Source organism: Oncorhynchus masou, unplaced genomic scaffold, assembly GCF_036934945.1.
Source record: "Oncorhynchus masou masou isolate Uvic2021 unplaced genomic scaffold, UVic_Omas_1.1 unplaced_scaffold_1554, whole genome shotgun sequence".
NCBI lineage: Eukaryota > Metazoa > Chordata > Actinopteri > Salmoniformes > Salmonidae > Oncorhynchus > Oncorhynchus masou.
The window spans coordinates 74,915-89,292 of NW_027005592.1; the positions used below are offsets into that span (position 1 = coordinate 74,915).

The 14,378-nt window shown below is 49.0% G+C and overlaps 1 protein-coding gene across 1 annotated transcript; it reads right to left on the reverse strand.

Annotated features, from left to right (window-relative positions):
* Positions 1-5,226: 5,226 nt before the first annotated feature.
* On the reverse strand, positions 5,227-13,588 carry LOC135531209 (growth hormone-regulated TBC protein 1-A-like). The gene is made up of 5 exons (XM_064959330.1): positions 13,563-13,588; positions 8,790-8,886; positions 8,269-8,441; positions 6,023-6,208; positions 5,227-5,684 (listed from the first exon to the last, which is right to left on the reverse strand). Exons 2-5 carry the CDS (start codon positions 8,881-8,883, stop codon positions 5,592-5,594), a joined length of 546 nt encoding a protein of 181 aa, XP_064815402.1. The 5' UTR covers positions 8,884-8,886; positions 13,563-13,588; the 3' UTR covers positions 5,227-5,591.
* Between the last annotated feature and the right edge of the window lie 790 nt (positions 13,589-14,378).

The following is a 14,378-nucleotide window of genomic DNA, read 5'->3' on the forward strand; positions in this document are numbered from 1 at the left end:
TCAGCGCGTCATTAAGACATCAGTCTGGTAACGTCCTCTGCTGTCAGCGCGTCATTAAGACAGTCTGGTAACGTCCTCTGCTGTCAGCGTCATTAAGACATCAGTCTGGTAACGTCCTCTGCTGTCAGCGCGTCATTAAGACAGTCTGGTAACGTCCTCTGCTGTCAGCGCGTCATTAAGACAGTCTGGTAACGTCCTCTGCTGTCAGCGCGTCATTAAGACAGTCTGGTAACGTCCTCTGCTGTCAGCGCGTCATTAAGACAGTCTGGTAACGTCCTCTGCTGTCAGCGCGTCATTAAGACAGTCTGGTAACGTCCTCTGCTGTCCGCGCGTCATTAAGACATCAGTCTGGTAACGTCCTCTGCTGTCAGCGCGTCATTAAGACAGTCTGGTAACGTCCTCTGCTGTCCGCGCGTCATTAAGACGTCAGTCTGGTAACGTCCTCTGCTGTCAGCGCGTCATTAAGACATCAGTCTGGTAACGTCCTCTGCTGTCAGCGCGTCATTAAGACATCAGTCTGGTAACGTCCTCTGCTGTCAGCGCGTCATTAAGACATCAGTCTGGTAACGTCCTCTGCTGTCAGCGCGTCATTAAGACAGTCTGGTAACGTCCTCTGCTGTCAGCGCGTCATTAAGACATCAGTCTGGTAACGTCCTCTGCTGTCAGCGCCATTAAGACATCAGTCTGGTAACGCCCTCTGCTGTCAGCGTCATTAAGACAGTCTGGTAACGTCCTCTGCTGTCAGCGCGTCATTAAGACATCAGTCTAACGTCCTCTGCTGTCAGCGCGTCATTAAGACATCAGTCTGGTAACGTCCTCTGCTGTCAGCGTCATTAAGACATCAGTCTGGTAACGTCCTCTGCTGTCAGCGCGTCATTAAGACAGTCTGGTAACGTCCTCTGCTGTCAGCGCGTCATTAAGACAGTCTGGTAACGTCCTCTGCTGTCCGCGCGTCATTAAGACATCAGTCTGGTAACGTCCTCTGCTGTCAGCGCGTCATTAAGACAGTCTGGTAACGTCCTCCTCTGCTGTCAGCGCGTCATTAAGACAGTCTGGTAACGCCCCTCTGCTGTCAGCGCGTCATTAAGACGACATCAGTCTGGTAACGTCCTCTGCTGTCTGCGCGTCATTAAGACATCAGTCTGGTAACGTCCTCTGCTGTCAGCGCGTCATTAAGACAGTCTGGTAACGTCCTCTGCTGTCAGCGCGTCATTAAGACGACATCAGTCTGGTAACGTCCTCTGCTGTCTGCGCGTCATTAAGACATCAGTCTGGTAACGTCCTCTGCTGTCAGCGCGTCATTAAGACAGTCTGGTAACGTCCTCTGCTGTCAGCGCGTCATTAAGACATCAGTCTGGTAAAGTCCTCTGCTGTCAGCGCGTCATTAAGACAGTCTGGTAACGTCCTCTGCTGTCAGCGTCATTAAGACATCAGTCTGGTAACGCCCTCTGCTGTCAGCGCCGTCATTAAGACATCAGTCTGGTAACGTCCTCTGCTGTCAGCGCGTCATTAAGACATCAGTCTGGTAACGTCCTCTGCTGTCTGCGCGTCATTAAGACAGTCTGGTAACGTCCTCTGCTGTCTGCGCGTCATTAAGACATCAGTCTGGTAACGTCCTCTGCTGTCCGCGCGTCATTAAGACATCAGTCTGGTAACGCCCTCTGCTGTCAGCGCGTCATTAAGACAGTCTGGTAACGTCCTCTGCTGTCCACGCGTCATTAAGACATCAGTCTGGTAACGTCCTCTGCTGTCAGCGCGTCATTAAGACATCAGTCTGGTAACGTCCTCTGCTGTCCGCGTCATTAAGACAGTCTGGTAACGTCCTCTGCTGTCCGCGTGTCATTAAGACATCAGTCTGGTAACGCCCTCTGCTGTCAGCGCGTCATTAAGACAGTCTGGTAACGTCCTCTGCTGTCAGCGTCATTAAGACAGTCTGGTAACGCCCTCTGCTGTCTGCGCGCGTCATTAAGACATCAGTCTGGTAACGTCCTCTGCTGTCAGCGCGTCATTAAGACAGTCTGGTAACGTCCTCTGCTGTCAGCGCGTCTTTAAGACAGTCTGGTAACGTCCTCTGCTGTCAGCGCGTCATTAAGACGACATCAGTCTGGTAAGGTCCTCTGCTGTCAGCGTCATTAAGACATCAGTCTGGTAACGTCCTCTGCTGTCAGCGCGTCATTAAGACATCAGTCTGGTAACGTCCTCTGCTGTCAGCGTCATTAAGACATCAGTCTGGTAACGTCCTCTGCTGTCAGCGCGTCATTAAGACATCAGTCTGGTAACGTCCTCTGCTGTCAGCGCGTCATTAAGACATCAGTCTGGTAACGTCCTCTGCTGTCAGCGCGTCATTAAGACATCAGTCTGGTAACGTCCTCTGCTGTCAGCGCGTCATTAAGACATCAGTCTGGTAACGTCCTCTGCTGTCCGCGTCATTAAGACAGTCTGGTAACGTCCTCTGCTGTCCGTCATTAAGACGACATCAGTCTGGTAACGTCCTCTGCTGTCCGCTGCGTCATTAAGACGACATCAGTCTGGTAACGCCCTCTGCTGTCAGCGCGTCATTAAGACATCAGTCTGGTAACGTCCTCTGCTGTCCGCGTCATTAAGACGACATCAGTCTGGTAACGTCCTCTGCTGTCAGCGCGTCATTAAGACATCAGTCTGGTAACGCCCTCTGCTGTCAGCGCGTCATTAAGACGACATCAGTCTGGTAACGTCCTCTGCTGTCCGCGTCATTAAGACATCAGTCTGGTAACGTCCTCTGCTGTCAGCGTCATTAAGACATCAGTCTGGTAACGTCCTCTGCTGTCAGCGTCATTAAGACAGTCTGGTAACGTCCTCTGCTGTCAGCGCCGCGTCTTTAAGACAGTCTGGTAACGTCCTCTGCTGTCAGCGCGTCATTAAGACGACATCAGTCTGGTAACGTCCTCTGCTGTCAGCGCGTCATTAAGACGACATCAGTCTGGTAACGTCCTCTGCTGTCAGCGCGTCATTAAGACAGTCTGGTAACGTCCTCTGCTGTCAGCAGCGTCATTAAGACATCAGTCTGGTAACGTCCTCTGCTGTCAGCGTCATTAAGACATCAGTCTGGTAACGTCCTCTGCTGTCAGCGCGTCATTAAGACATCAGTCTGGTAACGTCCTCTGCTGTCAGCGCGTCATTAAGACATCAGTCTGGTAACGTCCTCTGCTGTCACGCGCTGTCGTCATTAAGACATCAGTCTGGTAACGTCCTCTGCTGTCAGCGCCGTCATTAAGACATCAGTCTGGTCCTCTGCTGTCAGCGCCGTCATTAAGACATCAGTCTGGTAACGTCCTCTGCTGTCAGCGCGTCATTAAGACATCAGTCTGGTAACGTCCTCTGCTGTCAGCGCGTCATTAAGACATCAGTCTGGTAACGTCCTCTGCTGTCAGCGCGTCATTAAGACATCAGTCTGGTAACGTCCTCTGCTGTCAGCGCGTCATTAAGACATCAGTCTGGTAACGTCCTCTGCTGTCAGCGTCATTAAGACAGTCTGGTAACGTCCCTCTGCTGTCAGCGCGTCATTAAGACAGTCTGGTAACGTCCTCTGCTGTCAGCGCGTCATTAAGACATCAGTCTGGTAACGTCCTCTGCTGTCAGCGTCATTAAGACAGTCTGGTAACGTCCTCTGCTGTCAGCGCCCATTAAGACATCAGTCTGGTAACGTCCTCTGCTGTCAGCGCGTCATTAAGACAGTCTGGTAACGTCCTCTGCTGTCAGCGCGTCATTAAGACATCAGTCTGGTAACGCCCCTCTGCTGTCAGCGCGTCATTAAGACATCAGTCTGGTAACGTCCTCTGCTGTCAGCGCGTCATTAAGACATCAGTCTGGTAACGTCCTCTGCTGTCCGGCGTCATTAAGACGACATCAGTCTGGTAACGTCCTCTGCTGTCAGCGTGTCATTAAGACGACATCAGTCTGGTAACGTCCTCTGCTGTCAGCGCGTCATTAAGACGACATCAGTCTGGTAACGTCCTCTGCTGTCAGCGTCATTAAGACATCAGTCTGGTAACGTCCTCTGCTGTCAGCGTCATTAAGACATCAGTCTGGTAACGTCCTCTGCTGTCAGCGCGTCATTAAGACAGTCTGGTAACGCCCTCTGCTGTCCACACGTCATTAAGACATCAGTCTGGTAACGCCCTCTGCTGTCCCGCGTCATTAAGACATCAGTCTGGTAACGTCCTCTGCTGTCAGCGGCGTCATTAAGACATCAGTCTGGTAACGTCCTCTGCTGTCAGCGCGTCATTAAGACATCAGTCTGGTAACGTCCTCTGCTGTCAGCGCCATTAAGACATCAGTCTGGTAACGTCCTCTGCTGTCAGCGCGTCATTAAGACAGTCTGGTAACGTCCTCTGCTGTCAGCGTGTCATTAAGACATCAGTCTGGTAACGTCCTCTGCTGTCTGCCGCGTCATTAAGACATCAGTCTGGTAACGCCCTCTGCTGTCAACGCGTCATTAAGACATCAGTCTGGTAACGTCCTCTGCTGTCAGCGCGTCATTAAGACATCAGTCTGGTAACGTCCTCTGCTGTCAGCGCGTCATTAAGACAGTCTGGTAACGTCCTCTGCTGTCTGCGTGTCATTAAGACATCAGTCTGGTAACGTCCTCTGCTGTCAGCGTCATTAAGACAGTCTAGTAACGCCCTCTGCTGTCTGCGCGTCATTAAGACATCAGTCTGGTAACGTCCTCTGCTGTCAGCGCGTCATTAAGACAGTCTGGTAACGCCTCTCTGCTGTCAGCGCGTCATTAAGACAGTCTGGTAACGTCCTCTGCTGTCCACACGTCATTAAGACGTCAGTCTGGTAACGTCCTCTGCTGTCCACACGTCATTAAGACGTCAGTCTGGTAACGCCCTCTGCTGTCAGCGCGTCATTAAGACATCAGTCTGGTAACGTCCTCTGCTGTCCGCGCGTCTCAGACGATCATCTCTGCATCACTTTTTGCAAAATGTCACTTATTGCCAAACCACACCGTACCCTGGGGCGGCAGGGTAGCCTAGTGGTTAGAGCGTTGGACTAGTAACCGGAAGGTTGTGAGTTCAAACCCCCGAGCTGACAAGGTACAAATCTGTCGTTCTGCCCCTGAACAGGCAGTTAACCCACTGTTCCCAGGCCGTCATTGAAAATAAGATGGTGTTCTTAACTGACTTGCCTGGTTAAATAAAGGTAAAATTAAATTAAAAAAATTGAGCGTATTCCATGTTTTCATGTCCATTGGCTAAATACGTTTTATTTCATGTGACTTTCATACAGTAAATGACAATAGTGTAATAGACTAAAGGTTTCATCGGCATCTTTGTTGTTAATTATTGTGATAGGCTCATGTTTATTTAACCTGTACGATGTGCCCCCACAGGATAGTAACTAATTAATTTGCTGGTACTCGTAACATCTTATAGTCTCCATACATGGTAGTCTACGTAGCTACGTGGTAGTCATGCTAAAGAGTACAAAACAGTCTAGGACACTGTCCCAACAGTGAGGGATAGGATCCGAGGAGAGGAGACCATTAAGGAGTGTTGGGACCCAGCCCGGAATGTGTAGTGTTTGATTGACAGGTCAGGAGGATGGGGTCAGGACTCCTCAGCGATGATGCGTGCTCGACACGTCTCCCGGAGCTTGGTGATGGTTGCCATGGAGAGGCTTCCGGGTTCCGTGAAGATTTTCTGGGAAAGCAGCAAGACAGAGGATTAGAGGGATGAACGGAGATCATTATGGTGTACACACACACAGTCTTGTACAGGTAACCTTGTGGGGACACAATTTAGTCCCACTCAAAGTCCTATTTTCCCGAACTGGAACCCATATATATCTAACCTTAACCCCACCTAGAAATAGCATTTCCCCTCATGGGGACTAACAAAATGTCCCCAGTTTGTCAAATTTGTGTTTGTTTGCTATTCTTGTGGGGACCAGAAGTTAAAACGCATCTTCATTTCAGTGTGTGTGTGTGTGTGTGTGTGTGTGTGTGTGTGTGTGTGTGTGTGTGTGTGTGTGTGTATACCTGCATGAAGGAGTGGCAGTCCTCTACATCAGGGCCTCTGGTCATGTGTTTGAAGCAGTCACAGACGTCAGGCAGGGAACCGGCCTGTTGGACCTCAGCCTGCTGGTTCCTTATCAACGTCAGAGCCACACGGAACAGAATCTTAGAACCCTCGTAGAACAGACAGTCCCAGATACGCAGAACCGTCTGAGGACGAGAACCAAGGAGAGAGTCGGGCTTAACGGGCCGATGAGTCGGGCTTAACGGGCCGCAGGACAGTCGGGCTTAACGCGATGCAGGACAGTCGGGCTTAACGCGATGCAGGACAGGTCATCAAGCTGAGATGGTAGACAGTGACACTCGGCACAGTGATGAAATAGGTAAAGATTGTTCTTCATTCTGCTGTCTCTTCCCCTCCTGCTGCTCCAGGAGCCCTGGACTGAGTTCAGCTCAGCAGACTGACCTCAGAACACACTCTGCCCTGGAGCAGACTGACCTGCTGACACACAGAACACACTCTGCCCTGGAGCAGACTGACCTGCTGACACACAGAACACACTCTGCCCTGGAGCAGACTGACCTCAGAACACAGAACACACTCTGCCCTGGAGCAGACTGACCTGACACACAGAACACACTCTGCCCTGGAGGAGACTGACCTCATGACACACAGAACACACTCTGCCCTGGAGCAGACTGACCTCATGACACACAGAACACACTCTGCCCTGGAGCAGACTGACCTGACACACAGAACACACACTCTGCCCTGGAGCAGACTGAACACAGAACACACTCTGCCCTGGAGCAGACTGACCTCAGAACACAGAACACACTCTGCCCTGGAGCAGACTGACCTCCGACACACAGAACACACTCTGCCCTGGAGGAGACTGACCTCATGACACACAGAACACACTCTGCCCTGGAGGAGACTGACCTCCTGACACACAGAACACACTCTGCCCTGGAGCAGACTGACCTGACACACAGAACACACTCTGCCCTGGAGCAGACTGACCTCAGAACACAGAACACACTCTGCCCTGGAGCAGACTGACACACAGAACACACTCTGCCCTGGAGCAGACTGACACACAGAACACACTCTGCCCTGGAGCAGACTGACCTGACACACAGAACACACTCTGCCCTGGAGCAGACTGACCTGCAGACACACAGAACACACTCTGCCCTGGAGCAGACTGACCTCAGAACACAGAACACACTCTGCCCTGGAGCAGACTGACCTCCAGAACACAGAACACACTCTGCCCTGGAGCAGACTGACCTGCTGACACACAGAACACACTCTGCCCTGGAGCAGACTGACCTGCTGACACACAGAACACACTCTGCCCTGGAGCAGACTGACACACAGAACACACTCTGCCCTGGAGCAGACTGACCTCTGACACACAGAACACACTCTGCCCTGGAGCAGACTGACCTGCCCCTGACAGAACACAGAACACACTCTGCCCTGGAGCAGACTGACCTCAGAACACAGAACACACTCTGCCCTGGAGCAGACTGACCTCAGAACACAGAACACACTCTGCCCTGGAGCAGACTGACCTCAGAACACAGAACACACTCTGCCCTGGAGCAGACTGACCTCAGAACACAGAACACACTCTGCCCTGGAGCAGACTGACACACAGAACACAGAACACACTCTGCCCTCAGCCCTCAGAACACAGTCTGTGGGCAGACCTGAGTTCCCATTCTGCCCTGTAAACCTGATTCAACCCTGTTGTGGGGCTGAGTTCCCATTCTGCCCTGTAAACCTGATTCTGCCCTGTTGTGGGGCTGAGTTCCCATTCTGCCCTGTAAACCTGATTCAGCCCTGCCCTGGGGCTGACTTCCCATTCTGCCCTGTAAACCTGATTCAGCCCTGTTGTGGGGCTGAGTTCCCATTCTGCCCTGTAAACCTGATTCAGCCCTGTTGTGGGGCTGAGTTCCCATTCTGCCCTGTAAACCTGATTCAGCCCTGTTGTGGGGCTGAGTTCCCATTCTGCCCTGTAAACCTGATTCAGCCCTGTTGTGGGGCTGAGTTCCCATTCTGCCCTGTAAACCTGATTCAGCCCTGTTGTGGGGGTTGAGTCTCTGATAAAGCTCAGCACTGATAAAACATGATTTAATAGCCCTTCTACAACAGATCACTGACCCAAACCTGACTGGGTGTTTACATGTTCAATAGTTACATCAACTTAGTAACAGTACTCCAACAACAAAGATTAGGCCAAAGTCCCCCCCCCCCTCACCTCTACAGGCAGGACGTCTATGTAGAGACAGATGAACCACCTGGAGACCACCAGGGTCCACATGACGTTGTGTTGCCCCATGGCCTGCCACACAACTGGGGCTTTGGTCCTCACAAGCTCCCCTAAAACCTCCTGGTCCATCTTCAGACCCAGCATGGCTGGGGTGTAGTAGTCTGGACAGGAGACAGACGGGACACACAACTTAGTATCAACAGTCCCTTTCATTACACTGTAGGTTTTTTACTGTCGTCAAGGGACACACACACACACACCTCAAAGATATGCGCCCTGAACTCAGTGGTGAATGTGATCTCAGATCAAATCCACCTGTTTGTCAGAGTGGAGCCCGACTATGCCAAGGTAGTGAGCTGGGGCGTGAAGTCATTTCCTGTGTGACATCATAGGATTACCCCCCTCCCTCCCCTCCGTGTGACGGGACATGGGTCTTACCGAGGCTCAAGACCATGTGACCTCCGCTGGGTTATACATAGACCCACGGCAGGGAGACAAGACAAACACACCTGGTAGTATCCTGCCCAGTAGAGCGTCCATCAGCCAGAATGATTTCTCCTCATCTTTAGTGATGATGATGAGGTACCCAGCGATGAAGTTCATGCCCTGAAGACAAGACAGTTATTAGATACATATGAATATTACATTTCAGCCACAATAAATTGTTAATAGTTATAACAGTGTTTTCAAGGTGTTGTTGTTGTCTGGAGGTTGTTGACATCCTCTCCTTGACAGCTTAGTGAGGGGCAAAACCTGTTCTAATTCAACAGCTCTCGCTCTCTCTCCCTGGCCAATACATTCTAATTCAACAGCTCTCTCTCTCTTTTGCCTGGCCAAATCATTCTAATTCAACAGCTCTCTCTCTCTCTTTGCCTGGCCAAATCATTCTAATTCAACAGCCAAATCATTCTAATTCAACAGCTCTCTCTCTCTCTCTCTCTCTCTCTCTCTTTGCCTGGCCAAATCATTCTAATTCAACAGCTCTCTCTCTCTGCCTGGCCAAATCATTCTAATTCAACAGCTATCTCTCTCTCTCTCTCTGCCTGGCCAAATCATTCTAATTCAACAGCTCTCTCTCTCTCTCTGCCTGGCCAAATCATTCTAATTCAACAGCTCTCTCTCTCTCTCCAATACATTCTAATTCAACAGCTCTCTCTCTCTCTCTCTCTGGCCAATACATTCTAATTCAACAGCCCTCTCTCTCTCTCTCTGTCCCTCACTCACTCACTTTGCCTGGCCAATACATTCTAATTCAACAGCCCTCTCTCTCTCTCCCTGGCCAATACATTCTAATTCAACAGCTCTCTCTCTCTCTCTCTCTCTGGCCAATACATTCTAATTCTCTCTCTCTCTCTGGCCAATACATTCTAATTCTCTCTCTCTCTCTGGCCAATACATTCTAATTCAACAGCTCTCTCTCTCTCTCTCTCTCTCTCTCTCTCTGGCCAATACATTCTAATTCAACAGCTCTCTCTCTCTCTCCAATACATTCTAATTCAACAGCCCTCTCACTCTCTCTCTCTCTCTAATTCAACAGCTCTCTCTCTCTCTGGCCAATACATTCTAATTCAACAGCCCTCTCTCTCCAATACATTCTAATTCAACAGCTCTCTCTCTCTCCCTGGCCAATACATTCTAATTCAACAGCCCTCTCTCTCCCTTTGCCTGCTAATTAGAGGTCGATCGATAATCGGAATGGCCAATTAATTAGGGCCGATTTCAAGTTTTCATAACAATCGGAAATCGGTATTTTGGGTGCCGATTTGCCATTATTGTTTTTATACCTGTATTTAACCAGGTAAGTCAGTTTAGAACACATTCTTATTTTCAATGACTGCCTAGGAACGGTGGGTTAACTGCCTTGTTCAGGGGCAGAACCACAGATTTTCACCTTGTCAGCTCGGGGGATCCAATCTTGCGACCTTAAAGTTAACTAGTCCAACGCAATAACGACCTGCCTCTCGTTGCACTCCACAAGGAGACTGCCTGTTACGCGAATGCACAAGGTAAGTTCCACTCACTTTCATATGTTCTCATGTTCTGAGCAATGATAACTGAAAGCGTGTAGCTTTCTTAATCTGACTGAGGCACATACTGCACTTTTAGGCAGAAGGAACCACCAGCTTTCATATGTTTCATGTTCTGAGCAAATAACACGTTAGCTTTTTTGCACATTATTTAAACAGTTTTTGCATTATTTAAACCAAATTGAACATGTTTCATTATTTACTTGAGGCTAAATTGATTTTATTAAGTTAAAATAAGTGTTCATTCAGTATTGTTGTAATTGTTATTATTACAAATAAAAATATATTTTATATATATATTATTATCATTTTTTTTAATCGTCCCGATTAATCGGTATCGGCTTTCTTGGTCCTTCAATAATCGGTATCGAAAAATCATAATCGGTCAACCTCTACTGCTAATACATTCTAATTCAACAGCCCCCCATCTCCCTTTGCCTGCTAATACATTCTAATTCAACAGCTCTCTCTCTCCCTTTGCCTGCAAATACAGCCTGTTGCTAAGAGGGAGAGAGAACACGTCTGTATTCTAGTGAATGAGTTCAAAGAGAGAAAGAGATGAACAGGTGGACAGAGATACACTAAGCATCCCAAATGGCACCCTATTCCCTATATAGTACACTACTTTTGACCAGGGCCCTATATAGTGCACTACTTTAGACCAGAGTCCTATTCCCTATATAGTGCACTACTTTAGACCCAGGGCCATTGGTAAAAATACATAGTCTCTAGTAAGTAACTATTGGAATTGAAGTGATTTAACGTGTCTTTGATAGTCAAAAGCGACTAATCAACAGAAATCTGCCAATACGAGAGGGAGACAGAGAGAAGGACTGACTGTACACACACCAAACCTTCAGCCATAATGCTGCTTCTTTGCATTGCAAAAGGCTGAAAATCCCCTATCAAATCACACACAGTAGTCTTGTCTATTCGACATGCCGTTCCAACTATAGAATTCCCATTTAGGAACAAAAGCTGATTGAATGATCGAGGAAGGGTTGGGATTCCTGAAAAGGCTAGCAGGTAATTCCTGGACCAGCCACAGGGGGCACTGTGAACACGGTGCAGTAGCAGTGAGGGCTGAGAAACAGTAGAACAGTGTTTCCCAACTCCAGTCTTCCAGGACCCCCTGATCCAACTCAATCAGGTTGATGGTCCGGGCTACAATAATAATGTGTACTGTTGTAGAGGACTGGAGTTGGGAACCACTGTAGTAGAGGACTGGGGGACTGGAGTTGGGAACCACTGTAGTAGAGGACTGGAGTTGAGAACCACTGTAGTAGAGGACTGGAGTTGGGAACCACTGTAGTAGAGGACTGGAGTTGGGAACCACTGTAGTAGAGGACTGGAGTTGGGAACCACTGTAGTAGAGGACTGGAGTTGGGAACCACTGTAGTAGAGGACTGGAGTTGGGAACCACTGTAGTAGAGGACTGGAGTTGGGAACCACTGTAGTAGAGGACTGGAGTTGGGAACCACTGTAGTAGAGGACTGGAGTTGGGAACCACTGTAGTAGAGGACTGGAGTTGGGAACCACTGTAGTAGAGGACTGGAGTTGGGAACCACTGTAGTAGAGGACTGGAGTTGGGAACCACTGTAGTAGAGGACTGGAGTTGGGAACCACTGTAGTAGAGGACTGGAGTTGGGAACCACTGTAGTAGAGGACTGGAGTTGGGAACCACTGTAGTAGAGGACTGGAGTTGGGAACCACTGTAGTAGAGGACTGGAGTTGGGAACCACTGTAGTAGAGGACTGGAGTTGGGAACCACTGTAGTAGAGGACTGGAGTTGGGAACCACTGTAGTAGAGGACTGGAGTTGGGAACCACTGTAGTAGAGGACTGGAGTTGGGAACCACTGTAGTAGAGGACTGGAGTTGGGAACCACTGTAGTAGAGGACTGGAGTTGGGAACCACTGTAGTAGAGGACTGGAGTTGGGAACCACTGTAGTAGAGGACTGGAGTTGGGAACCACTGTAGTAGAGGACTGGAGTTGGGAACCACTGTAGTAGAGGACTGGAGTTGGGAACCACTGTAGTAGAGGACTGGAGTTGGGAACCACTGTAGTAGAGGACTGGAGTTAGTAGTAGAGGACTGGAGTTGGGAACCACTGTGTAGAGGACTGGAGTTGGGAACCACTGTAGTAGAGGACTGGAGTTGGGAACCACTGTAAAGAGTGCATTATATAGGGGATAGGTTGGGAACCACTGTAGTAGAGGACTGGAGTTGGGAACCACTAAAGTAGAGGACTGGAGTTGGGAACCACTGGTAGAGGACTAAAGTTACCACTGTAGTAGAGGACTGGAGGAAGTTGAGAACCACTGTAGTAGAGGACTGGAGTTGAGGACCACTATAGAGGACTGGAATAGGACCACTGTAAAGTAGAGGACTGGAGTTGGGAACCACTGTAATAGAGTCCTGGTCTAAAGTAGTGCATTATATGGGGATAGGTCCCTGGTCTAAAGTAGTGCATTACTGGAGTTGAGGACCACTGTAGTAGAGGACTGGAGTTGGGAACCACTAAAGTAGTAGGGGATGGAGTCTAAAGGGAATTACTGTAGTAGAGGCCCTGGATAAAGTAGTGCATTATATAGGGGATAGGTCCCTGTGTAGAGTACTGGAGGACTGGGGAGGTCACTGGTCTAAAGTACAGGACTGGAGGACCCTGGTCTAAAGTAGTACTGGAGGACTGGAGTTGAGGACCACAGGTGTAGAGGACTATAGTTGGGAACCACTGTAGTAGAGGACTGGAGTTGAGGACCACTGTAGTAGAGGACTGGAGGTCCCTTGAGTTGAGGACCACTGTAGTAGAGGACTGGAGTTGCATGTTCTGGGAACCACTGTAGTAGAGGACTGGAGTTGGGAACCACTGCAGTAGAGGACTGGAGTTGGGAACCACTGTATAGAGGACATGGGTTCTAAAGTACGTGATTATATAGGGGATAGGTCCCTGGTCTAAAGTAGTGCATTATATAGGGGATAGGTCCTGGTCTAAAGTAGTGCATTCTATAGGGGATAGGTCCCTGGTCTAAAGTCGTGCATTATATAGGGATAGGTCCCTGGTCTAAAGTAGTGAATCCCTATAAAAATAGGGGATAGGTCCCTGGTCTAAAGTAGTGCATTATATAGGGATAGGTCCCTGGTCTAAAGTAGTCTATATAGGGATAGGTCCCTGGTCTAAAGTAGTGCTACATAGGGAATAGGTGCCATTTGGGATGCAAACAAAGGACCGCCAGGTGTAACAGGGTGAACATACTTGACAGTAGCCCACAGCTGGGTTGTGGTGTCTACGTAGCAGCATCAGTACAGGGTTTTCTGGAGACATGGGTTCGACGTCTTGCGGAACTGGATGTTGTCAGGAAAGGTTCTGTTCAGGTCTGCCAGGGAGACAGGCGGTGAGAATCACTACCAAAAATAACCTGCCGCCAACTCTAAACATCTCTAACCCTTTCAGCTATTTGTCAAAGCCGAGTACAGACAGAGAGACATATCTCAGAGGTCAAGCTCCCGTGTTCTGGTGTATATCAGCTAACCTATATCATGATGATCTATATCAACCCATGATGATCTATATCAGCTAACCCGTGATGATCTATATCAGCTAACCCGTGATCGTCTATATCAGCTAACCCGTGATGGTCTATATCAGCTAACCCGTGATGATCTATATCAGCTAACCCGTGATGGTCTATATCAGCTAACCCGTGATGATCTATATCAGCTAACCCGTGATGGTCTATATCAGCTAACCCGTGATGATCTATATCAGCTAACCCGTGATGATCATATCATCGTGAGTCTATATCAGCTAACCCGTGATGTCTATATCAGCTAACCCGTGATGATCTATATCAGCTAACCGTGATGTATATCAGCTAACCCTATATCAGCTAACCCGTGATGATCTATATCAGCTAACCCGTGATGATCTATATCAGCTAACCCGTGATGATCTATATCAGCTAACCCGTGATCGTCTATATCAGCTAACCCGTGATGAGGTATATCAGCTAACCCGTGATGATCTATATAACCCGTGATGATCTATATCAGCTAACCCGTGATGAGGTAT

Excerpts from the sequence above, each read along its gene's own strand:
- LOC135531209 (XM_064959330.1), bottom strand. The coding sequence starts at position 8,883 with ATGAACTTCATCGCTGGGTACCTCATCATCATCACTAAAGATGAGGAG. Across the intron at positions 8,442-8,789 it reads ACTGGGCAGGATACTACCAG|ACTACTACACCCCAGCCATG; the intron begins GTGTGTTTGTCT and ends TCTCCTGTCCAG. Across the intron at positions 5,685-6,022 it reads ACTGCCACTCCTTCATGCAG|AAAATCTTCACGGAACCCGG; the intron begins GTATACACACAC and ends CTGCTTTCCCAG.